We start from the raw sequence: 25,473 nt of genomic DNA on the forward strand, positions 1-25,473 counted from the left end.
CCCTTTCCATGTCTCTTGTCAGTCCTTTGTGGAAAATAATTGTAAAAGCATTTGTTAGTGACAATCACCAAGGTGATATGATCTCTAATCAGAGGAATTTCAGCAGAAATCAAAGGAACATAACAAGCTCTTTTTTTTTCAGGGGATCGGTAATTTTGCTTCCTCTACTTCTTTCTAATCATTAAATAATGAGTGAAAATGTATGGTAAAACAGATAGTCCTCTGTCTTCAGGATTAATTTAAGTAAGGTTAAAATCACCTCATATTGCTTCTGAAATTCACACATAGGTCATTCACCCCTCCAGTCTTTGGTCTTTATTCATTGCCATGATTCCTATTGTTGCTTAATGATTTCAACTCCGCTGTTACTTCAGTTCATTTTTTCAAGATGGACTTAAATTAGTAAGCATTTGGCATTCAGCTTTCTGCCCTCTCATTAATAATTATTTTAACCCATACCTCTTATTCAAAAAATTGAAGGAACAGACGCCCTTGGAGTTGGATCAGGTAACTTTAACTTACTTGTAAGTGATTTATTCTTAATATATTCAGTCTATATTATGTTCTGCAAGTTTTTGTACACATGTGCTCCTCTATATTACTTGGATTCTTATCATATTCTTTTTTAAAACTCTCAAGTCAATTCAGTAATTTAAAAATTATGACAATTACTATTAGGACATTTCAGAGGGCTGGTCTGGGTCCTATTAATTTTTAATGTTTTAGAATAAACTTACCTAAGGTGTCCAATAATGGCAGTCTTAAAATCACCTAGAGTATTTTTCCAAGTGCTGCATCTCTGTGTCTTTGGTTAAGCTTAATGGTAAGGAATGGGAGTGTAGAAAGTTTGCTGAATAAATATTATTCATTTTTTTCAGTGGACACAACTGAATGCAATTTGACAGCAAATTGCAGTGCATTGGTGCAAATATAGTAGACTATGAGAATTATTGTATACAGGGCTGAAAGATAATGGAATATATATTAGATCATTAATTAAAGTATAATTCACCCCATATTTTTCATGTTGGAATATGCATTTGTGGTCAATTAATAAACCTTGGATGTTTTTTCTCTTTTCTCCCAAACAAAATATGCTGGAAACCTACTCATAGGCTTGTATATGTAAAATGATTGACTACTGGTTTAAAAAAAATGGAATAATGACCACCTTGATTATTCTGAATGAAGCATAAATAGAAAATTTGGTCTAAGAATTTGATACCCACAAGGATCATAGTACTTCCTGGGATTTTAGTTTAATCCATCATGGGCAGGAAGACAAAAATATAGTCAGATTCACATTAGCTCCACATATCTGAACCATGCCTCAGACACTCTTAGCTCTATAGCCAGATTTTAAGGTCTTCATACAGAGAAGATCCCTTAATATTTACTATTAAAAATTTGTTTTGTGAAAATAAACTTGAATTGAATACTAATGTAATTAATTCCTATGTGTCCAACCATTTGGGTCACATTTTCCTCCTTTCTTGCATTTTCAAATAATTGCTAGAAAGGTTTTGCTTTCAGGCAGTGCTGTTATACAATCCTTTGTGAAAGCTTTGTGTCAAATCCCAAAAATTAATTAAAGATGACTTTCATTAGTTGGGATAAGTAGCGTAAAAGAATCATGCATTAGAATCTGGAAAATGAATTATATCTTAATAATTTAATCTTCCTGTTTCTCTCGCTACTGTTTCTTACAGGAACACAGTTAGGAAAACTAAACTGCCAATGTATTCCCCAAATACTGGTTTTAGGCCAATAGTGCATTAAAATATGGTGCACTAATAGGCAATATCCATGCACAAAATAGACAGACAGTAGTTAAATGCAGATAACTTTGCCCTCAATAGCATCCTTAATAAGGGGATGAATGATTTTTTGTTGTCCTCTGGAGATAACTAGAAGTTCAAATTAAAAAAAAAAAATTCTCTTCTATGTCATGCCTCGCACACCACAATCAGTTAATCCTGCAAGCTAATGCTGGGAATAATGAGATGAAAATTGATCAAGTGGCAAGGAACCGTGCAAGATAGTTGGATTCTACTTTACCTCTGCTAAGAATTAAAAATATTCCTGTCTTGCAGAGGAGGTCTGGTTCATTCAGAGTTGTCTGATGGTTTGTAAGAGACACCTTTTGTGACATTTAAGGGATGGTTTACTAATAGGTCAGAATATTATATTTTGTAAAAGCCTGGAGCCAGAAAACACATCAAATTTTGACCTTAACTTTATAGTCATCTGAGCATGTTGAGAGTGACAAAATCTTCATGACTCGGTCATCTCTTTTGAGCCAAAAATCAAATAATAAACAAAACCTAATCAAAAACTAGATGCAACAGAGCAAAAAACCCATGTCCCTTCCTATGCTGTTTTAATGATGTCAGATTCTAGTTACTTTCAGTACCCTTTTTTAACAAAATAGAAATAATTGCTTTTTTTTTTTTCATAGTTTGTGTTAGTTATTTCATTGTTTGGGTGTGGATATTGACATGGATATTGTTTGCTTAGTCTTATCAGTAGCTGTTGAAAATATGATTTTTTTAACATACATGTTCATACAAAAATAGGTATGGATATAGTAAAGTTTGAAAAATTTCCAACATTTAAGCTTCTCTCTTAAAAACACGTGCTCTTCTCTTTTTAAATATGCATTACATACATTTATATATATGTGTATTTGTGTATATATGTGTATATATATATATATAATTTTCTTAAATATTGAAGGAAACAGAGAAGAAAACCAGTAATGAAAGGTTCTAATTGCTATGCAGACAGGACAGAGTAGAAACAAATTAATCTGGGTATGGCTCTTAAATTGAAAGAATAATTTGCTTTAGTGTTCAGTGATGATGATTATATTTGACATTGGAAAGGGAAAGGGCTCTATCAGGAATCAAGATATGAAGGATAAAAATATTACTATCACAAGAGATAGAAAAATCCATTGAGTTTCATATGCTTAATTTAGGATACTGGAGGCTCCTTTTGTCCAGGCTAAAGTACCCCAGCTCCCTCAGCCACTCCCATGTCTCGCACTGTAGACCCTTCACCAGCTCTGTTGTCCTTCCCTGGACTCGCTCCAGCCCCTCCATGTCCTTCTTGTAGTGAGGGGCCCTGAACTGGACACAGAATTCAAACTGTGGCCTCACCAGTGCTGAGCACAGGGGGACAATCACTGCCCTGGTCCTGCTGGCCACACTATTGCTGGCACAGGCCAGGGTGCCATTGGCCTTCCTGGCCACCTGAGCACATCTGGCTCATGTTCAGCCCCTGTCACCAGCACCTCCAAGTCCTTTTCTGATGGGCTTATGATTATATTTGCTTTATGATTATGACATCTCATGCCTTCAGGAACCCACAGATGGGCTCCAAGCACAGCTGTCTCAGCCTACACAGGGTTATGAGAGTAAATGTATTTCCCAATCAGTCTCATTTGAAAAGCCATATAAAGCTTGTAGCAGCAGAAAGCATTTGCCCAGTGCTGAGTTAATGAAAGACATGGCAACTTTACACTGCAATAATTGTGAAGGCAGACGAGGATCTTTGTTTACATGAAGCTGCATCAGATCTAACAGCAGGCACGGCCAGTGAGTGCTCAGAGTGCCAGAGGGAGATGATGAAGGTTTCAGTAGGTGCCCTCCTCTGTGCCCTTGGCTCCTGCAAGTCTTGTTTTAACTGTGGTTGCTTTTACACTGCTTCCAGATCCAAGCTGCTGCTTAATTAATTTGAATTTCACATAGGTCCAGCCTAGGACTAGGCACAACAGCCCACAATTTGTTCAAGCTTTTAATTCTCACAGACACTATGGGTAGAAATGTTTCACTACCTTTTTAAATGGAGCAACAGTGCTCCATGCCCAAGAGATATTAGAGATACCAGAACTCATTTCTGACATGCTTTGGACTCTAAATACAGTCTTGTTTCACCATACCACCATACCTGCACTTTGCTGTAGTTTTTCTGATGAAATATGATTTGTTATACTACTTATATTCCATAGAAGTTGTACAATATGTCATTAAGTAATGCTTCTGTAACATACATAATATTTTCATTTCATATCTTTCTTTTGATTCTAAGTGAACAGGCTTACTAATGCATTACTAAGAAGGGCTACTTTTTTTTTTTTTTTTCCATTTGAGCAATCTTTAGTTTCCCCATTCTTTCCTTATACTAAATTTCTCCATGGAGATTTTTTCCTCACTCCAGCTGTTCCTTTTTCCTTCTGGGAGTATTTTCAGTGATACTGTTTAACCACTTTCACAAGAAAACGAGCCTTCTTAAATTTGCTCTGTGTCTGTCTATTCTCTCCTCTTATGTCCCTGAGAGTTTGTGAAGCAGTTAGGCAGTTTCATACAAGGTGGAAGACCTTTAGGTTTCTCTGTGTCTTCTGAAAGCTGGTGCCCATCTAAGATCAGCTCACAGTACTAGTAATTCCTGCTTTACCCATTTGTATACACATGGCTCCAGAATACCCTCAGCTTCTGCAACATTTTGCTTCAGTTCAGGTGAGGGCTCTAGCATGTGCAGTGCATGGAGCTTGCAGCAGTGCTGTGGTTGTGAGTACAGAAGTGTGGTTTGGGTTCTTGTCTTAGCACCATCTCAGAGCCAGAGAAAGGATCTGGAGCTCATACAGACTGGATATAAGAATGAGGAAGCTCAAAGTTACAGGGAATACATGAGTTTATGAAACTCTTCGTTCTGCAGTCCACCAAACAGCTCCTATTGCTTATCTCTATAATTATACAGAGAACTCCAAAGATAATTTTAAACCATAGAGAAAAATGAATGATTTTACATGTCTTATCCTGCAATTCACATTTTATCATTTGTTTGACTTTGCTGCCAAAAGAATTAACAAAGGTATTTTACTTCATCACAATCTACTACTCAATTTTGTATTGCAGAAAGTAAAAATATGTCTCTAGTTTGGACATGGCAGTTGTCCTAAAAAAGTGGCCGAAAGTAAACTCACCAAGCCTTTTCTGATTTTTTTTTATGATTGACTGATTTTTTAATTTTCTTCCTGGAATTTTTGAGTACAATCCAAATATGGGCCATTTGAAAATCTGTTCCAAGGTATCTGATATGCTTAATCTGTGGAGTTTGAAGTAAACCTGTCAGGATTTTCAGCAGAATAGTTTTCCATGAGATGCTGTTTTCTCAAAATGTGGATCAAGCCATGTCACAGTTTGCCTCAGCTAAAATAGATCTGTTTATATCAGCTTAAGACCCCTTAGAGAAACACTGTAGAAAATATAATTAGACAATTACAAGTGGTCTGGGCTGTTACTTCCTAATCACTAATGGTTTTCAAAACTGAGACTCTTCAGACTCCCCCAGGCACTTTATCTTCAGATCTAACTCTTGACAAGCACTTGAGCATTTTCTGTGGGTATGCTGCTTCAATCTCTTTCTGACAAGATGGATTTCTATTTTAAGGAAATATATTCTGAAAGACAATTCAGGTAATGGAGCTATTTCTGTAAAGACAAACTTCATGTAAGAATGTTTAGCAGAAGGGCAGGGCATGTATGGAAAGGGTTTCAAGCAAGAATAAAAATAAGGAAGATAATGCAAAGGGAAGCATTTAGGGTAAATGGGTTAGCTCTAAGTTGTCAGGTCTATGAAAAATTCTTTTCTCGTACCTTTCCTGAAGCAATTTTTTGGATTGTCTCCTATCCAGAACTTTTTCCCACAGCCTGGAAGTTTAGACTTTCAAGCATGTTTTGGTATTTCTCTGAGAAATAAAAGCTCACGTTCTAAACCTTACATTTCTACAAATTTCAAAGGTTTGCATTTTAGTTGACTTACGACTGCAGGATTTTTTACTACCTGAGATGCCACTTATGTTTTTGATTTGTTTTCTTCTTAATATTACTTGTGATTTGGATAGCTTTCTTGTCTTTAGCTATTCTGGCTATGCCTTCACCCATGCTAGGAAAAAATTATGCATTAAGTTCTCTTTAACCTTACTCTTATCACCCGCTTATTTAGTCAAGCCTTTGCATTAAATATTTGCTTTTTCCAGCCTTTCTCACTTTTCCTTGATGCTTCTTCTAGAACCCTTTCTATTCCTTTAACACCACTTCTGAAAAACTCCTCAATGACCATTTGTTTCTTTTTATTCCTCCTTAGTAAGAAATATATATATTTTTTATACTCTCAGAAGAGATTCTTTACTTCCCTATGTGGGAATTTGTTTTTCTGAATTATCATCTATGCCAAATAACATTAAAATATTCAGTAGTTTCAGGTGTTGCTATGACAATGCAGACCTATTGGATTTAAATCTGTGGCATGTACAGGGCAATTAGAACTCATCTTTGAGCCCAGTGAATTTGTAGGTTAGTGAGAATTTTAGAAGCTATAATAAGGGCATGCTGACACATGCCAAAGTCAGTGACATGCAGAGCATGGATACAATGTGAAATGCGGTACTGAATGCCATTCTACTATTTTGATTTAAGTCATGAAAGTTTCCTCTTTGTTTAATTTTATCATCCATGAGTTGCACAATTGGAAACTGGGAGAAAAAAAAGGTTAATATTTATTGGCTCAGGCCAAAACTAATTTCAGAAAACACTTATCTAACTCTCTGTTACATAAGAGTTGTGTGTGTCTCAAAAAACAGAGACAAATCATGCCCAGGATTAGGTTTTCATGTACATAAAAGTAAGTTTCTCATGAACATATGAGAATTTTGCTTCTTAACAAAGAAAAGATGATGATCAGTAAACAATATTAAGAATGTTGAGGCCTTCAAATCTACCCATGCTTTTCAACAACAACAACAATAATAATAATAATAATAATAATAATAATAATAATAATAATAATAATAATAATAATAATAATTTACATTATTTACATGAAATCCTGAAAATATAAGCAATTTATTAAAAGCATAAGAATACAACAAGCTTCAAGAAATATAAATGTTATGGCAATGATTCATATGCATCTCAAAGAAATGCATATTTTGATACATGTAAATGTATCAAAATATTTTTAGTTATTTTTATATATATATATGGTAAAATGTGCATGTATAACCTTGTAAATAGTATAAGCAATAAGGTATTGGTAGAGGTTTATATCAGTTGTTTTACTAAGTAGCACGGGTTGGATATAGGGCTTAAATAGACAGAAAGCAAATAAATTATTTGCTTCTGCACAGGGGAATCTACTATTTCCATCTATTTTAAGAAATACTTTCCAGGAGCCAACAGAAAAAAAATAATATGGATAAATTATATCCCCTGTGAGTATGAGGGATATGCAGGAGGTAAATCTAAAATATTGCTTAAAACCCAGAAGGAAACATTTTCTTTTGGTTCATATTTTAAATTATTTTTGTCTAATGCAATCTAGGTCAGCTTGTAAATAGAAAATACAAAATGAAGAAAAAATGTTTCTGCATTTCTGATGAGAAATATTTTAACACCTTCAAAGGAACATATTCAAGATATTTTCAAAGTTTCCCTTTTCTAGCAATAGTTCTTTCATTATATCAGCTCAAATTCATATGGCTTTGATCGTATGAAATTTATCATTTTTCACAAATTAACCACTGATAATTAAGAAGAAAAAGCCCTTATCTGCTACGAATAGATCATCTTGCTTCATCACACATAGCAAATTGACCAATTATACTATGTAAAAACTCTTTTAAAAAGCCTTTTTGTCTTTCCTATAGTTCTGTAGTTTCTGTCTAATAATAGCAGTAGTTACCTTCTCCATCAGAGCAGTTTGTTTTTTGGGAAAGAAAAATTAATTTTATCAATAGGATTCACTCATAGATGTAAATGCCACTGTGACAGGCCATCAGTAAATCTGAAAGGAAGCAAATTCTCCATATGCTATTATAATAATAAATTTTTTCTTGGAGGGATGAGCATTACAATGTGGAGTGTTACAATGAGTTTATAGTAGAGATTAAAGGTACAGAAATATGGCAAAGAAAAATTATTATAAAGAAGCTGCATACCAAACCTAATTTATCTGAAAACATTGAGGAAATAATCTACGTGTATAGACTTTAGCATTTGCAGCGGCATGCTGCATTCTCTTTTCAGATGCAGATCAGACAGAGAATAACAATAAGAAAAGTAAATAAGAGCTGTAAAACAGATTTAGGCATTCAGTTTTACTAATAGATGGGTGTTGGTTTAAAATCTGCCTTGATGATCGTTAGTAACTCCTTGACATTTCTACCACATTATTTGATTTCCAAAGACTGCTAAGAATCTCTATTGTCTAAAAATTTTCTTCTCTGTGGTGTGGAGAAGGCTGAAATTATCAACTTTTCAAGTTGAGAAATTAATTGCCCAAGTATTCTCTTTTTAGACAGACATAAAGTTATTTATGCTAATGTACTTCATGAAAAACTGTGATGAAACTAGACTAAACAACTCTGTTATACACTGTCAAAAGTTTATTCTTCAAAGAGAGACATATTTCTTGATGGATGTTCCTAAACAGATTTTAATTGTCCACCTGCTGAAAAGTTTTAGTTAGGTCTGAGGGATTTGGGTGTTATGAAACCAGAAATATTTTTGGCTTGGCTAAGACACATGGATTCAATGCAATAAATGTAGCTAAGAACACTTTTGTCTTTATGATTATGAAATGGCATCTGAAACCATGGAGAAATAAGTGTTAATATTCCTGTAAAGTAGATTATAAATCACAATGATAAGCTGCTGAAAAATATGGAATAGAAGAATAAAATCATTTAACATTTATACGATTCAGTTTCCTTGTAAGTTCAAGGTAAAAACTCATTAAGGCAATGGAGTACTTTCAGAAATCTAATTTTTAAACTTTATAATTTACATAATTCAAAAAATATTCTGGAAGTTCTTTTTCTACCGTCCTGCAGCCATCAGAAGTTCACAAATCAGCGCCTGAAAAGCACTTCTGTATGTCATAAAATAATTCATGATATTTAGATTCTTCCCCAGTACGAAGAACTGCAGAACCTTCTATCAACTTCTCCCTACAATGCCTCAAAAAAAAAGAAAGAAAACACCCTAGCAGTAGCAGACATAGATATTTTTCTATTGCTCCTATCTATATGCATCCCATGTATTTTTTTTTTCATATCAGTATCTAAACTTGTATTTTTCTCTATCTGGACAACTGCTTTTAATAGCTCCATTTTGTTTGCTTAATATTTTTTTTTCTCTTTTGTTTTTTCTGGTTTTCTTTTCTTTTCTTTTTGTTTTTTTTTTCCATTTCTTTTTTTTCCTTTCCCTGTTGAGTCAGTGACATGCAACAAACAGAAATGTTTCACAGGCGCTATCTCAGTGACTTTCTTTGCATGAAATGTGGCACCTTGGTTTTAAAATGGTAATACAGTGCTGTTCTCTGTACTTAAAAAATGCAATAGTTAAAATACTTTGAAATTCTCTTGTTCCATTGCTTGACAAAATTTATCTGGCTTTTCTGCACCAAATTCATTATACATCTAATACTTCATTATATTCTTGGATAGCTATGACCACTTTGCTAAAGAGGGAAATACAGTGTTTTCTTCAAGCTACTCAGTCTAGATGCTTTTATTATTAACATACTTCATCTTACAAAAAGCCTTTGTTCAGGTAAAATGGAACTGGGTCCTGCTATTATATTACTAAGTTATAAACAGATAAAAAATTTTGTCTCCCTCCCTTATGTGCTATGCAATGTCTACAAGTGAACACAATCAGAAGCTGAATTATTGTTTCCTAGTTCGGTACAGTCTTCATCCTGTCATTTTCCCTATTCAGCATGTGAGCATGTTTTCTACAAAACCTTTGCATTATTACTTCCCTTTCAAGAGAAATCTCTGCAATACTGTGAGAAAGCACAGCTAGGAAAGTATCATAGCTCTGCATTAAGGCTGATGGAGAATCTTGAGCATAGAGGAGCGAGAAGCAGAAAGACTGACAGTAGAACAAGAATTGCTTTGAGTAAAGGTACAAAGAAGCAGTGATGTGTGTCTTAACCCTAATAGAACAGGGTTATATGAAGGTAATGAGTATTTTAGAGAACAGAAAAACCATACAATGCCCCCCAAATAATAGCAACATAACAGATTTTCTTTTCCTCTCTTCATACATGAAGCTGCTAAACATACCCAAAACATGAAGGAGTCTCTCAAGGCAAAGTAATTTTAACCAGTTTCACATCATTTAAAACATTTAAGGGTTTTGTTTTCTCTTTATTTTGTTAAACATTTGTCATCAGTCACTAAGAAGATTTTCATATTAAACTCTCATTACAGAAGCATTAACAGAGCTGTATAGATTCTCAAGTACCTATATTTCAGTATTAGTACAGTGGGATGCATTAAGTGCTAGTGCCAGAAAGCATCACTAAGCAGATAAGTTTCTATCAGTATATTCTTAAATGCTTAACATTTTTCTTTCTCTGTATCATAAGAGGCAGTCATAGAATCACACATATAATCTGGTTTTCCTTTGTTACCTTTCAAAATATCTTGATATCTACCTGCATCGTGGGTTTTGAGGCTGGGCAGTTTTTGGTGGTCGAATTCAGCGCATTTTTTTCTCAGTGGTTTTTTTTGTCTTTTAGACTTGAATCTCCTACTAGATCTTTGGTGATGGAAGCGCCCAGGGGAGTGCAAGTCAACGCAGCTGCAGGAGACTTAAAGGCTACCTGTAGGAAAGAACTGCACTTGCAGTCCACAGAAGGGGAGGTGAGTTCAGCCAGCAATGTTCTGCATCTCTGCCTGGCATAACACAATGTGAGGAGGGTTTATTCACCAGCAAGGTAAACAACATAAAAAGTGTTCTGCATTTGCCTTTGTTAAAGTAATTTTGGTTTAGCTTGTCCAACTATTAATACTTATTTCCTTTTTAACTAATATTTGAATCCGTAAGTTTCATCCACACTGAAAATAAACTTAGTTGATACAGATCAGAATTACTTGTAAATTAAGAATCAAAGAAAAACCTTCCATGGAAACAGAGTTGGTTACATGATACTGGCAAAAAATAACTTGGATTAATCTGTCAAAATAAAACAGAGAAGTTTGGATTAATTTAGATTAATGCATCATAAACCATGAATAAGAGGTTTAACACATTTGCTCTACCTGTGGTTTAACTCCTTAATCTTTTACTAGCTCTGTAAGAGAGACAGAGTACTTCCATCATATGTTCTCTCCTGTTTCATTAGTGTCTTGTTTCAGATATCAGTGATAAGTAATTGGCATAAAAAGGCTTTGGTAAAGATTCTTCCTGTGTAAACCTGTGTGAACACACGCAAATTATTCAAAATTGGGTCACTTGTTGGGATGGCAATCTATTAATTTCAGAAATGTATGAAGGATTTCTGATATGGGAGTCCTTTCTTCTTTAGACCGTAAAATGATATAACATTTAAAATAAAAAGCAAAGATCTTGTTGAAGGCTATCAAGAGCTCTCAGATTTCTATTAGGCACTTTGGAGAAATTTATAGATTTTTGAATTGTTCTCAGAGGGGCTTGCTACAGTGCAGCATTTTTGGAAATCCATAATGTAAATATCTCACTATGAATGCAGCTCTTTAGAATTTTTTTTTTGCCTTTTGTGTTTGTGTTTTGTATTCTCTACCAAATGTTTCTAGATGTTTTGCATACTATCCAACATAAGCAAAACCAAACAAAACCAACATTTACATCTGTGGCAGATAGTCCCCTGGAATGAACACTCTGCATTAGAGTGAAGATAGGAACATTTTGGCCAAAATATTGCATCAAAAACCTATTTTGATAACATTTTTTTATTCATGTAAGTATCCATCCAGCATAATTAAAGCACTATGTTTTCCTAATTCAGAGTCTCAAATATTTATATACCACATGCCCCACCTTATTTCTGAGTTTCTACAAAATTAGCTCTTCCCCCAGTCTCTCATCCTTACTTACTGCCTCTCTTACTGTTTCCTAACATTGCTGAGATAAAATAAAAAATCTAATCCTCTTTTAATAGCAAATATTGTCCTACCTCATCATTGTCCTTTCTGTGGGTATTTTTTGAGTCTACAGCTTCCTGTAACCTGTCTTGTTTTCCCTTTCATAAATCCCTACCTGGCCATATCTATTGTGTTTCCTAAATGTATTAAGATAAATTTTACAAATAGAATGTATTTCTTTGTTCTTTCTCTTCATGATATTGCCAGAGGGGAAAAGTTAAACTTGAATAAAAATTAAAGTTAAAAAAAGAGAAGCCAACAGAAAGACTGTTACCATTCTGTACTCTCCCATTATGCTTTAGGCAATGTTTGTTTCTATATTCTCTTTGTTTTGCCTCATGCACCTCTTCATACAAATATTTAATCTGTGAACCCATCAGGTTTTTTTCTCTAGATCAACATTGCAATTTATTTGCATGACTTCTCTTTTTTCTTAAGTATTTAGTGTATCTTGTTGGAAAAGTAGTTTTGGAAACAATGTCCTGTGACCTCAGTTGTACTTTGACAATGGGAATCCAAGAAAAAATATAATGACTATATTATGTATTATTCAGAACTGGAATTCAATTCACTATCAAATGTTTTGTAGTAAAAAAATGCCAGTGAAAAGCTGACTTTTCTGACCTTCTTATTAAAAATCATTATTTTATCTGTGTGATAAGACTTTGCACATCTACGATTTCATACACAGATGTTAGATTGAAAATTATCAGAAAACAAATTACCAACCTTTCTCCACTCTTTCCCAATGAAGTGTTCAATAAATATACATCTGAAAAAGTTCAAAGTCTTGAATACTTGCAATTTCAGTAAGATCTGAAATGAACTGTAGCCAAAACCCACAGAGAAATTCTATTCTGCAGTCTGACCAATGCCTCTACAGTCCACTGTTTAAGCTCTTCCACTGGAGAGGGTTAGAGGAAAATACAGAAACACCTTGGAAGGCATATGACAGGCACCAGAGCATTAGCTGTTGTGCAAAGTTACTATGGCCACGTTAGGGAATTGCTGGACTAATTACAGCCTGATGTGAGGAACCAGGGTAAACATCTGATGGATTAAACATCTACACAACAAAATATTGATTGCTTTTCCTGCTTACAGCCCAACAGATAAACCACATTAGCAGACAGTACAACAAAATGCTTAAAGGTTTTCTCATTATTCATTTTTAAGAAAACGCATTCTAAAATGACAAAGTATCTGTATTAAAAATAATCATTTTAGCTTAAGAATTGAATGCCTTATGAGTCAGGTTTCCTCCACAAATAAATTAGTGTTGTCTTTGTGAATTGGATCTGTGAACCATTTTCATAATATGACAATTTGTACTAGAAAGACATGCAAAGCCTTTTGTACCATTTTTATTCTAGTTAGTGAAATTTAATTTTTTAATGTTTGAAAGCTTTTTCAAAAACTCATCAAAGATATGTGAATTCATATTTTCTTTCTTGAGCAAAGTTATTGCCCTATTATGACTGTAAATGGCTATGTGGCACCTGGAATCAACCAGTTATAGCCATGTTACAGAGCATTATGCATTTACTAACTATGACAAATAGGTTTTCCTTTTATTTAAGAATAACTTCAGAATATTTTTAAGAACATAAATGTGTTTATAAAATACTTTTCCTCTAGCTTTATTTCTATGCAGTATAATCTTTAGCCTCCACATCACAAACTGAATGCCTCTGCAAGCATCCTGAATTCTGCTGTTTGATACATTTTCTTTTTATTTACTGCAGTATTATAATAATCCTTTTATCCCTATTACACATCATAGTGTGTGATCCCAGACTGAATACTGGTGGCTGTAATTTAGATTCAGATTCTGCTGCCCTTTCTAAAGCTCTTGAGCTGCACCCTTGTGAGCTGAAGCATCAGCAGAATCCTTTGATTCAATTATAACTTGGCATTTAATTGTGAACTATCTATTATTCTATAAATAAACCATAACCAATGGTTTAAAGCAGCAATCATTTACAAGGAACGTGAAATGTGAAGCTCCAGGCTACAGCTGAATCCACTGGTTCACATAAGAAGAAAAAGATAATTTCTTGTCTGGAAATTCAGCGCAATGACTGCTAGTTCACTACTGCTTTCTCAAATAAGAGTGTAATGCAAAAGTACAAATCAATTTTGAATTCTGTGGATACTTGATTTTACTAGACATAAAAATGTTCAAATTAAACCTGAAACACTTAATTGTATAAAGATAGCAAGCTGAAAGGTCTGTTTGATGGTGTCCACTCATTGGCCTAACAATTAATGTAATAGTCTTGACCATCCAGGATCAGAGAATGGGTCAATTTGGAAGAGGACCAAAATGGGTCATCTGCTCCCATTGCCCTGCTCAAGCAGGGTCATTCTAGAGCACATGGGATTGTGTGCAGATGGTTCCTGAATATCTCCAGTGGGGGAAAATCCACAACTTTTCTGGGCAATCTGCTATGGTGTTCAGTCACCCACACAGTAAAGTTCCTTCTCATATTTAGGTGGAAGTTTCTGTGAAAGATTTTCTGCTCATTGCCTCTTAACATGTTGCTTGGCACCACAAAAAAGATCCTGGACCCATTCTCTGAGACCCTTCATGCAGATACTCATAGATATTGATGTGGTCCCCTCCCAGATGTCTGTTCTTGAAGTTGAACAGGCCTGGCTCCCTCAGCCTTTCCTCACAAGAGAGATGCTCCAATCCCTCACTCATCTTTGTTGCCCTCCACTGGAGCTGCTCCAGGAGCTCCTTGTCTCTCTTGTCCTGAGGAGCCCAGAGCTGGGCACAGCACTCCTGATGTGGCCTCACCAGGGCTGAGTAGAGGGGCAGGATCACCTCCCTCAGCCTGCTGGCAATGTTCTTCCTAATGCCCCCCAGGGCACCATTGGCCTTCTCATCCCCTGGGCACACTGCTGGCTCGTGGACAGTTTGTTGTCCACCAGGAGCCCCAGGTCCTTCTCTGTGCAGCTGGGTCCTACCAGAACCCCCTGGTCCTTCCCTTTCCAGCAGGTCAATCCCAGCCTGTGCTGGTGCATGGGGTCACTCCTCCCCAGGTGCAGGACCCTGCACTTGCCTTTGCTGAATTCCAGAACATTTCTCTCTGTCATCTCTCCAGAGACCCCTCTGCAGGGCTGCCCAGCACTCTGGGGTATTGGCTGCAGCAGTCTCTGAAGCAGAAGGCTGCTAAGTAGGCTCAGCTCTTGGGAATCTTGAGCAGCTGCTATATGTCTTTCCAAGGAGCTTCTATGCAAGTTATACTCTTTCATTGCATCCTGTTGACTGCCAAAGATTAAGTCAATAAAAGGAGAAAGATGTACAGAGGCTTCTCATTTTTACAAATATATTCTTAATAATCACCTTGTCTATGACCTTTTTCCTATTTACCTCTTTATGCCCTTGTATTTCCCTGTCAAATTACACTCTATCATAGTATCATTTGTAGAGTATATATTGTTGTGTCTGGCATAATGAGGCTGATCCCTCATTTTGGTAAGGCTTATAGCTGTCACATTAAAATGAGTGATATTCTTTAACAGATAAAGTTCACTCAAAATCAGTGGGGCAGACAAGAGGCCAAGTTTATATTTACTATTTTAGCAGAGCACATTTAATGAAGCACACAGATAATATTATTTTGTAGAGCCTAACAAATGCATATAGTACTAACATTTGATCTATGATCCTATCCAGTTCTAATTCCAGGAGATGCATTTAACACAGAGATTATTAATTAAGATTTATTAATATTCAATAAAACAGTAATCTTCACTTGTAACCTCAAGTAACTATACCATTTTAAAGCATTTGGTGGCATTCTTGTGGATGTTTTTTGTGTTCTGAAATAGAAAACAAAAAAGAAACAGGACTTTTTAAATTAAGTAGATACACTGAAATTGAATTATCATGTTGTACATGCTGCTTCCCCTAACTATGGAGGAACGGTTGATCAAAGAAAAAATTATTTCATAGATGAGTTCAATTCAACCAAGTTATGTTTGTCTGAGATTAAATGTCTGCAAAAAAAATTAAAAGTTTGTACGCATTAATTGAGTTCATTGGACAATAAGCAATGGCAGGCTCTAGAGTTCAAAGAGTCACTCTTTATTTATCAAAAATTATCTAATACATGTGATGTATTTTGTTTTAATGGTATTAAACAGTTGACTTCTTACAGTTTTCTGTGAAGAAAGAGATTAGTGAAAATGAAGGGATTTTTTCTGTATTTTTTAAATTATAGGTTTAAAAAATTCTATTAGGATGTTTTGACAGATACTTAAAATCAAATGCATATTAAAAAAAAACCACTTTCATTTTCAAACCAGTTATTAATGTGTAATTTATTTATAGAAAAAAAACACTGTTCTCTACCAGTTTACAATGAAAAATACAAAAGCAAAGCAATTTAACTGACAAAACCCATATTTAAAACGTTTTTTCATGGCTAAATTTTCAAGACACACACCATAAGAAATTTTATTAGAAAGGTAAAAATGACGATTAATAATTTATTATATATTTTTAATATAATGTACTTTCTAATGATTATTTAAATGGTAATTAATTTTTTGTACTCTGTAAATTAAGCACAAATATTTCAAGTACATTTTCTTTTCTGGATTGTGTACATAAACCACAAAGAAGTCACATCTATCAAACATTGAATGAATTTGTAAAGACTGAAAATTATTTCTGTAACAGAAAGAATAAATACACCTGAAAGGGCTTTTCTTCAGTAGGGACCCATTTATTGTATTGGGGTTATAACTCAGAAGTCCCAATATATACTTTTGTGTATTAAATTTACAAAAAATTTGTACTTAAAATGAAACCTTACCCTCACAAACATCTCTTTGGTACTGATGAGTGAAAACATAAAATTCTTCCATTCAAGAATGAACTGTACACTTCACTGATGTACAATGTTATTTTTAATGTATGCATATGTTATTTTTCAAATCCCTTTCAGTTGTCAGTGGTTGTAGTCATAACATGGAGATGGGAATGGGGGCAATGCTGCCAGGGTGGCTGTGCACAGGTGTACCAGGTACAATCTTTAGAAAAAGAACACTCACCACACCAGGCCACTCTTAGGCCTGAAGGTCTCATTTGTCTTCTGGTCAACTGATCCCAGCACTGTAAAGAAAACATTTTCAATACATAGTTTTTACTAGATATTTTGGTCTTCTCTGAATGTTTATTATATTCAGTTTTATTTCAGCCATTACATTAATTTCACTGTTTAACTGTTCCTCAAAACAAGTAATCATTATGAACAATATGGTTCCAGATATTGTGCCACCATGTGCTTAAATTTTCCAGTATATATGCTATCAAGTTAATATTTTAATTTTTCATTATGACTTTTTGTTCCTTTTCTCGGAACTATCATTTAGATTTAATGAAAGCCACAGATAAGTGTTAGAATAAATGGTCCATGCAAACTAAAGTACTTCAATTTATGCTATAGTTCATCTTAACCTTGAATATTGAAACACATCAGCATATGAAAATTATATAGTTGAATCTAGTGACCTAATCTGTACAATCTTCTTTGTAGGATGCTTCTGATAGCCTATGCAGAATAGCAAAAAGACTAGGACCAAACCTTGCATTCCTGTAATTCAGAATACTTGAATATTTAAGGGAATCCAAAAACTTTATTTAGTGAGACATCACTACAGTGTCTTCTCATACTGGTTGATTAATACCCACTATCAGATTTTCTTCTTTTCTTTCACACTTCCTCCAGTTTCCTGCCATTTCTTATCTACATTAGACCTGAAATATGCCTTTGCAGCCCTATAGAGTTGCCTGTTTAGTCAAAGAGTTCATGGATACAGAAAATTCTTCATTGTCTATAAATCCTAAATTTTTAATTTGGCTGTGTCAACTTAAACTGTCATTTGCTGTCTTGACTAAGACCCATTAGAGAATTTTATACAAGACAGGTTCATATCTCTGTATTGAAGGCTTGTACAAGTATTTGATGTTTTTACCTCATGCCTACATATTTCCCACTGAAAGTTTACTCCTTCAATTTAGTTCTTTGTTTCATCAATAATCTATATTTTCTGGCTTGCCCTCCTCTCCCTTTCCCTCTCAATGTTCAGATTAACAATACAGTCTGATGAGCAGGAGAAAGGCAGATCTTCATTAGCAAAAACTGCATATAAAAAGTGTATACCATTTTTCCATTCTTATCACATACACAAGGCTGATTCAGTTTGGTTAATTAGTCAGAAATCAGATCTACTTTTAATCAATTTAGCACTAATATATTTTTCTCTGTACTAAGATGCACATGACAAAGCAATGATCTGGGATTTCTAAAGGTTAAGTATTTAGAGAGCATGATGCTGCTCAGCATTCTGCTCTCCATGAAATAACATTTCTCTGAGAAGCAGCTGCCTTTTCCATCTTGCAATCTGTCCGTCAGTCTCCTACAATGTTTCAAGAATGAATGAAGGCTTTGGTTTTATTTGTGCCTATTTATCTGCTGAGGAGTGAGACTCTCAGAAAGACTATGACTGGCCTACATTGCCTTGATGCATGTGAGGTATTAAGTGGCTTATCTCATACCTCTCACAGCAGAACAGATTAGAGAAAGGCCATGTACACATTAACTACTGTCATCTAGCAGCAGTGTTCCCTAGAAACATCATACTGTTTAATTTTTTCTCTTGCCACTTCTTCCCTTCTCTTTAAACACCTGATAACATCAGGCATAAAACAGTAAGTAGTTTAAGTTTTGCTGGTGTTGGAGGACTTTTCAGCCATGAATTTCCGGTTTAGCAGATCAGAGGACAGAAAACATAGATCCTCAAATATGAATGCTGAAATTCCTAATGTGTTGGGTTACTCTGGCAGTATATTTGGATTCCTGCTTAACTAATAGATAGCAATGTTGCATCTCTAAATTTTGTCTTTCATTTATAACCCTGACAGCATATGTACAAGGTAGATTTTAATACTGGCTTTAAACCATCTTTATTAATCCTCTTCAACACAGGCTTCACCAGGGTGTAGCTCTAGGGATGGGATTAAATTGGATTCACTGCAGCAGATATAACCCTCTCAAGAAGCCGGTTCAATTTTTTCAGGCATCACATCCTAGTACCCACATTGCTCACCAGATGCTCTGGGATGCATGCTGGGACAGGCCTGGACAGCTAGCATGCTGGATTATGATACCAGATAAACCTGGACTGTTGTACATCACAGATTGAAATTTGTAAATACCAGTGGAAAAGCCTGCACAGCTATGCTTATTAAAGATAATTTCATTTAATGAGTAAAATAACAGCTACTTTGTAATGCACACCAAAGTGCTCTAGAATAAAGTCTTAGAGCAGTACACTACAGAACACCTGCAATGATAGATTGTAGAAGTGTAGCTGTCCTGATGTAAACAAAAAGAAAAATTATTGAGCTCACAGCAAATAATAGAATAAATTTCAAGAGATTTAACTCCAGCCAGATCTGTGACACATAGGATCTCTGATTTTTTGAGTTAATTTTTGTTTGAATCAAGACAGGTCTTTTAGAAACCCTTTAATTTTGTATTACAGATTTCTCATGAACCTTCCCCATCATGACTGCAGCTAAGCTGTTAAAATGGTCAGTCACACAATCTGCCAAAAGTATGAAGACCTCATCCTGTATTTTGATGGGTTGCCTTACACGCTTGTCTTCTATATTGGAGTGCTTTTTGTTATCGCATATATGATATTCTAATGTCTCCAGCTTCCACAGAAATAGTATTTTTCTTTTCTTCTTTGGTATTCCAAGTATATCAAGGTGTTTTGGTTTTGGCTGGGACAGTGTTTCTTCACAGTAGCTGGTATGGGGCTGTGCTTTGTGTGCTGGTTTTGTGTTGTGGGACAGTGTTTATTTTCTTTGCAGTGGCTGGTATGGGGCTGTGTTTTGGATTTCTGCTGAACACAAGGTTCATAATGTAGAGGTGTTTTTGTTATTGGTGAGCAGGGCTTACACAGACCCGAGGACTTTTCTGATTTTCATCCTGCCATGCTGGGGAGGAGACGGGGGGTGCATGGGAAGCTGGGAGGTGACACAGTCAGGGCAGGTGACTGCAACTGACTAAAGGGACATTCCACGTTCCATATATAGAGACATCAGGCTCTCTATATAAAGCTCCTGTGGGAAGAAGGAATAAGGGGAAGGGCCATTGGAGTGCTGATGTTTGTGTTCCCAAGTCACCATTATACATGATGGGGCCCTTCTCTCCTGAAGATGGCTGAACACCTGCCTGCCCATGGGAAACAGTGAATTCATTCCTTATTTTGCTTTGCTTGTGTGCACAGCTTTCACTGTTAAACTGTCTTTATCTCAACCCATGAGTTTTCCAACTTCTACCCTTCCAACCTCTTCCTGATCTTTCTGGTGGGGGAGTGAATGAGTGAATGGCTGTGTGGCACATGGCTGCTGGCTGGGGTTAAACCATGGCACAAGGCTTACTGAAAGTCAGTATTAGAAATCCAAAAGGCCACTCAGATTTTTTTTAGCTGTATTTGTTAAAAGTTATCAAGAACTGCTGATTAAACGTATGTGCCATTACTGGCTCCAGTTTAATATCCTGTTGAATTACTGTTGAAATTGAAAGTATTTTATCACAGTCATGTTCTGACATCAATTTTTGATCTTTCTCCAAGTACAGAACTATGCTGAGCATTATTTAGTACAAAAGATATACTTACACAGACCTTGCATTGTTAAATGCTACTGGATTTTTATGCAATGCTATTGATAACTCTGCTATTACTACTTTAATGATAGACCTGTTACCATTTGGTTTTGTTTGATATGAGAAGTGAAAGAGTACTTTTAATTACTTGTCACTCCATTCATTATTGCGTCCTTTGTTTCCTTCCCACATTTTACCAGTTACTAGTTTCTAGTTTGTTATTAAACTCTTTTTTTCCCATCTGTTATTTTGTTTTCATATTATATTTGCCATAGTTACTTTCACATTTACTCTTAGCTGAGATGAATGTTTTAACATGTGTAATCTTTTTTTCGGTTGTAATTCTAGCAAAATATTATTAAAGTGTTGCCAACACCATCCACATTTCTTACATAACAACTATTTCTTCATGGGTTGTGACTACTAATTGTCTCAGGTCTGTAATACTGGAATTTCCAGGCAGCATTGTGTGTCTAAATACATCATTCTTTTGTTATGTAAGTAACAGAACAAAGGTAATAGTTCGCTACATTTTAGTTTTGTGATCACTTCCTCTGTCAGTCACATTGTGAATTAAAGAAGGCATTGTGACATGCAGATGTCACCTTTGCCTCTGAGATTCCCCCTTTCTGTCCCTTTTGGTGAATATTTCCTTCCACGACAGTATGATTACTGTGGGAGCTAGAGAACTTACAGTGATGGAGAGTTTTAGTGTTTGGGGCTACTTTCAAACTATATTACCTTCAACAATTCCACTCATTAACAGTGCTTCTGCTGTGGATGGAAACATAAATATGCATCAATCCCTGTATGGAATTTTATCTAGACACTTTATTTTTTTCCCAGCACGCTATTCCTGACTTCTCTATGGCAGGAGCTCAGCAGTGTTTCTGCACTGCTTTGCTGCCATATACCACTTATTTTATCATAAAATAATGCTTGTCTCCTACAGAATAAAAAAAGCAATATTTTCCATATTTCTTTTGGTTCTTTACATGTACTGTGAACATTGTGGTACAATGACGTCAAGTTGGCTTCATTGATTTTAGATAACATATAAAAAACATTAGCAAGTGTTTAAGGAACTCACGTTTTCCTAAGCTTCAAGTGTCACCTCCAGAGCTTAATGTCATTTTGATTTGTTACCTTTCTTCTAGAAGTTCTTAGTCTGCTCTTGAGATAATGACTGGTTTTACTTTAGCTCTTATTTACTCTTTCCATAAAATAAAATAAAATAAAATAAAATAAATTTAAATTAAAAAAAATTCTGAGCAGCTGGACACTCATCTGTTTCAATCAGTAGAAGACATGCAGTTTTCTGCAAATGTAAGTATAAGTTTTGGAGAACTCAACAGAGATTCATTAATGTTACTGGTATCTACAGTTTCATACTGACTCATGTTATTTCTAAGACATATTGAAAAAACCCACAATATTTTTAATCATACACAATGTTCAAAACCAAATGGGAATATCTTGATGGCGTTCTTAATAAGACTAACCTGAAATCTTTCCTTCTCTTAATTTAGGTCAAAAAAGCTCTTTATTTTGTGCATATGTCTTTGTAACCTCATTTAATTATTCTCTGGAAGTAACTATTGTTAAGCCCCTACAATTTAGCACAGTTCAGCACATATTTTCAACTGCTTACAGGAACACACTGGGGAATGTGCTTTAATATCACTTCACACTTATTAAAATACAAATTCTGCCAGAGCAAGTATGTGCTGCTGCCATGAATGAATAAATGTTAATTATAAAATGTTCAAGTGAAAATTCAACCTACTCAAGAATCTTGTCTAAATGTTTTTTTAATAAAAATATTTGTACCTGAATAAACATGTCAACAAAGTAATTGCATATATTGTCATAATGACTATTAATGCAGAAATTACTACACGGAGATGGAAACCATAAATGCCTACTCTTCTAAAAAGAGTAATTTCTAATATATCTTTATAATACTTCTAATAAAATATTTCTAAAATTTAAAATATATTTCTAGAAACTCACAGATGCCTCAATGCACTTCTTTAAATTATATCTCACTGCTGATAGAAATTTATGTATTCTTTTTTTTCTCCCTCTTTTTAGATATTTTTAAACGCAGATACAATCCGCCTGGGAAATCTACCAGTGGGGTCCTTTTCATCCTCCTCCTCCTTCTCCTCCTCCTCCTCCTCACCCAGCTCTTCAGCTCCTCGCCAGACTATCTATGAGCTCTGCGCCTGTCCCAATGGTAAACTCTACCTGTCCCCAGCAGGAGCAGGCTCCACATGTCAATCCAGTAGCAACATCTGCTTGTGGAGCTAGAAGGACTCCGTCTTATCCTCACACCAGAATAGCCTTTGGTTACTATCCCTCTGCTTCACAGTTCAGTTCGGTTTCCCTTGTGACAAGCCCGACGCTCCAAGCGGCCTGCAGAGCAACTTCTTCCACTGTAAGCAGGAGTTCAGCGCTGCCTTCTCCTGTGGTTTGTGCTGCCACTCAGCACAGAGATGGGCGAGAGATCCACAAAACAATGTATTCTTCATCAGGAAACCTAGAACATAAGATCACCTTATTTTCCAAAAGGGACAATAACACAGGTGCCTTTGCTACTTGAAGTGAAGCACATAGTTTTAGATTTTTGCAGGACCTGGATATGAACTGCACATAAATATATATTGAGAGAGACAGAGAGAGAGAGTACATTAATTTACCCAGAATCTGATGGTGAGATGAATTGGTTCCCCCTGTATGATAAATAACTTACTGTCTGAAAGCACAATTTTCCATTCATCTTTTTGGAAGTAAACTTTTATCCCTGAATTTTAAAATTTTAAAGCATTGTGTGATGCTTGCTTTACTAAACAAATTCAGTAAATGGTTTTTAATACAAAAAGAGACAGAATTCCTCCCTGAGTTTGGTTTCTTTAAAAATGTGTTGTTACTATTTGTCTACTAAGTCTAGGGTTTTGTACACTAGGTAAATTTTGGAGATGCTCAGCAATATTCCTTTAAAAGTTAAAAAGAAATGCTCTTGTTTGTCAGATCTGAATGACCTTATATAATATTTTCATGGCCATTGCATGTGAAGTGATTGCTTTAAGTAGAACATACAGTTTCTGGAAAAGAAGAACAGGATAAAGAAGGAAATTCTGATGATATGTTTATTGATCAGTGTATTGCTCTTCACAAGGTTCTTATAATTGGCAAATACAAAACCAAGAGAGAAATCTTCAAAGGTACATCTTGGCCATTTTCTGACTGTGTCTATCTGCTGCCACTTGAACACAGTGCAAACATTGGTAGTCATGTAACGTGTGGTGCTGAGAAGCAGTGCACTAACAACTTGTATGACATTCACATTTATTATTCTCTTTTGTTTACCATCTGTTGCGGAGGTTTCAAAGTAATAGTACTATATATAAAACCACATATTAAACAACATTCAGTATTAAAAAGTACATTGATACTACATTGCCTTTACCAGGTCTCTGTTTAAATTATGCAGCCACATTTGCACTCAGATCTCACTACTGACTTTCTTTTTTGACAAGTTTCATGTGGGATTTCTTTCTTGTATCAATGTTCATACATACTTGGCTTGATTGTTAATTGAAATCTTATAAAAAATGCTTTGGTATGCTGCTGGTAAATTTGTTACAGCATTGATTAACAAGAGTATCTTGAAACTTGCAGAACCCAGGAAAGTAAAACAATATAAAAATGTTTCCTATTGTGGAAGATGGCTTGATTGTGTGAGGTAAGTGTGCTTTTTAATTCTATTATTTAAATTACATCACCTAGCTTTTATTTTTAGAGGCTTCTGAATCTAAGATCACCAATAAAATTAGAGCTTTTGCAAAGTAATTCTAAAGGCAGGGGAGATGGTGCAAGGCGGGTATTTCTACACACTTTTCAAAAAAATATATTTTTAGAGAAAAAAAAAAGAAAATGAGCAAACCAGTATGGTGATTGCCTTGGCATCTTACTACCACCTAATAAGATTGACTTTGTTTTCACTTCAGGTGAAATTCACTCCTATGCAGAAGACCAGCACAAGATGTGTCAATGGCTTGACTGGTGCTTGCCTTAACATTGGCCCTCTTCAGAGGTGTGAATTTTACCTCATAGCAAGAAGTCTGTATTTGGTGGTTTTAACAGTTAGATGAAGATTTTGAATTGATTATTCTATGTCTTCAAAAGAAGGCTGTTAACAGCTGAGTTGTTGTCTATTTGAGAGTTTTCATCTTTGGAGGAAATTATACTAGAAAATATTGCAAGGAAATATATTAGAACATGAGGATTTTTCAGATAGTAAGAGGGGCAAAAAGAGTTACAGATGACAAAGAAGGTGACAATAAAACATGAAAAAGTGTAGCCATACAATACACTCTTATAACTGTAGGGATATGGATGTCTTTCGTATGCACCCAAGTAATAGAATGGTGGAGGGACAGTCATGAATTTCAGGAGGAAAAGCAAAAAGATATGTATGAGGACACATCTATGTGTATTCATTATCTGTGCACACCTACATACACCTGTTGCTTAAAAGATGAACAAATATAGGGACTAATCTATAGGTGACATAAAGTGGGGCTTCCTACAAATTGTATACAGGTAAGCTAAGGGGTTTTTTTCTCCTCAAATAAACCTGTAGGATGACTTGCAGATACTTTGTCATGAATTTTCCACTGAAAAATTCCTATTTGTTTGTTCTTCACCTTCAAAGATATTTACCTTCTATTTGTTTACTGGATGGAAGGACCCAACCTTAATAAATTTTACACCAACTTGGTTGGAAATGGGCAG

General features: G+C 35.2%; 1 protein-coding gene across 2 annotated transcripts in view; it reads left to right on the top strand.

Annotated features, from left to right (window-relative positions):
• The window catches only part of SGCZ (sarcoglycan zeta), a 394,909-nt gene extending 371,698 nt beyond the window's left edge, over positions 1-23,211 (top strand). For both annotated transcript variants that reach the window (XM_077177494.1, XM_077177495.1), the window contains exons 7-8: positions 10,594-10,717; positions 22,768-23,211. In XM_077177494.1, coding sequence (XP_077033609.1) covers positions 10,594-10,717; positions 22,768-22,986 — 343 coding nt within the window. In that variant the 3' untranslated portion in view covers positions 22,987-23,211. The remainder of the gene's footprint in view (positions 1-10,593; positions 10,718-22,767) is intronic.
• The last annotated feature ends 2,262 nt before the right edge of the window (positions 23,212-25,473 follow it).

The sequence above is a fragment of the Agelaius phoeniceus genome, chromosome 4 (genome assembly GCF_051311805.1).
Source record: "Agelaius phoeniceus isolate bAgePho1 chromosome 4, bAgePho1.hap1, whole genome shotgun sequence".
NCBI lineage: Eukaryota > Metazoa > Chordata > Aves > Passeriformes > Icteridae > Agelaius > Agelaius phoeniceus.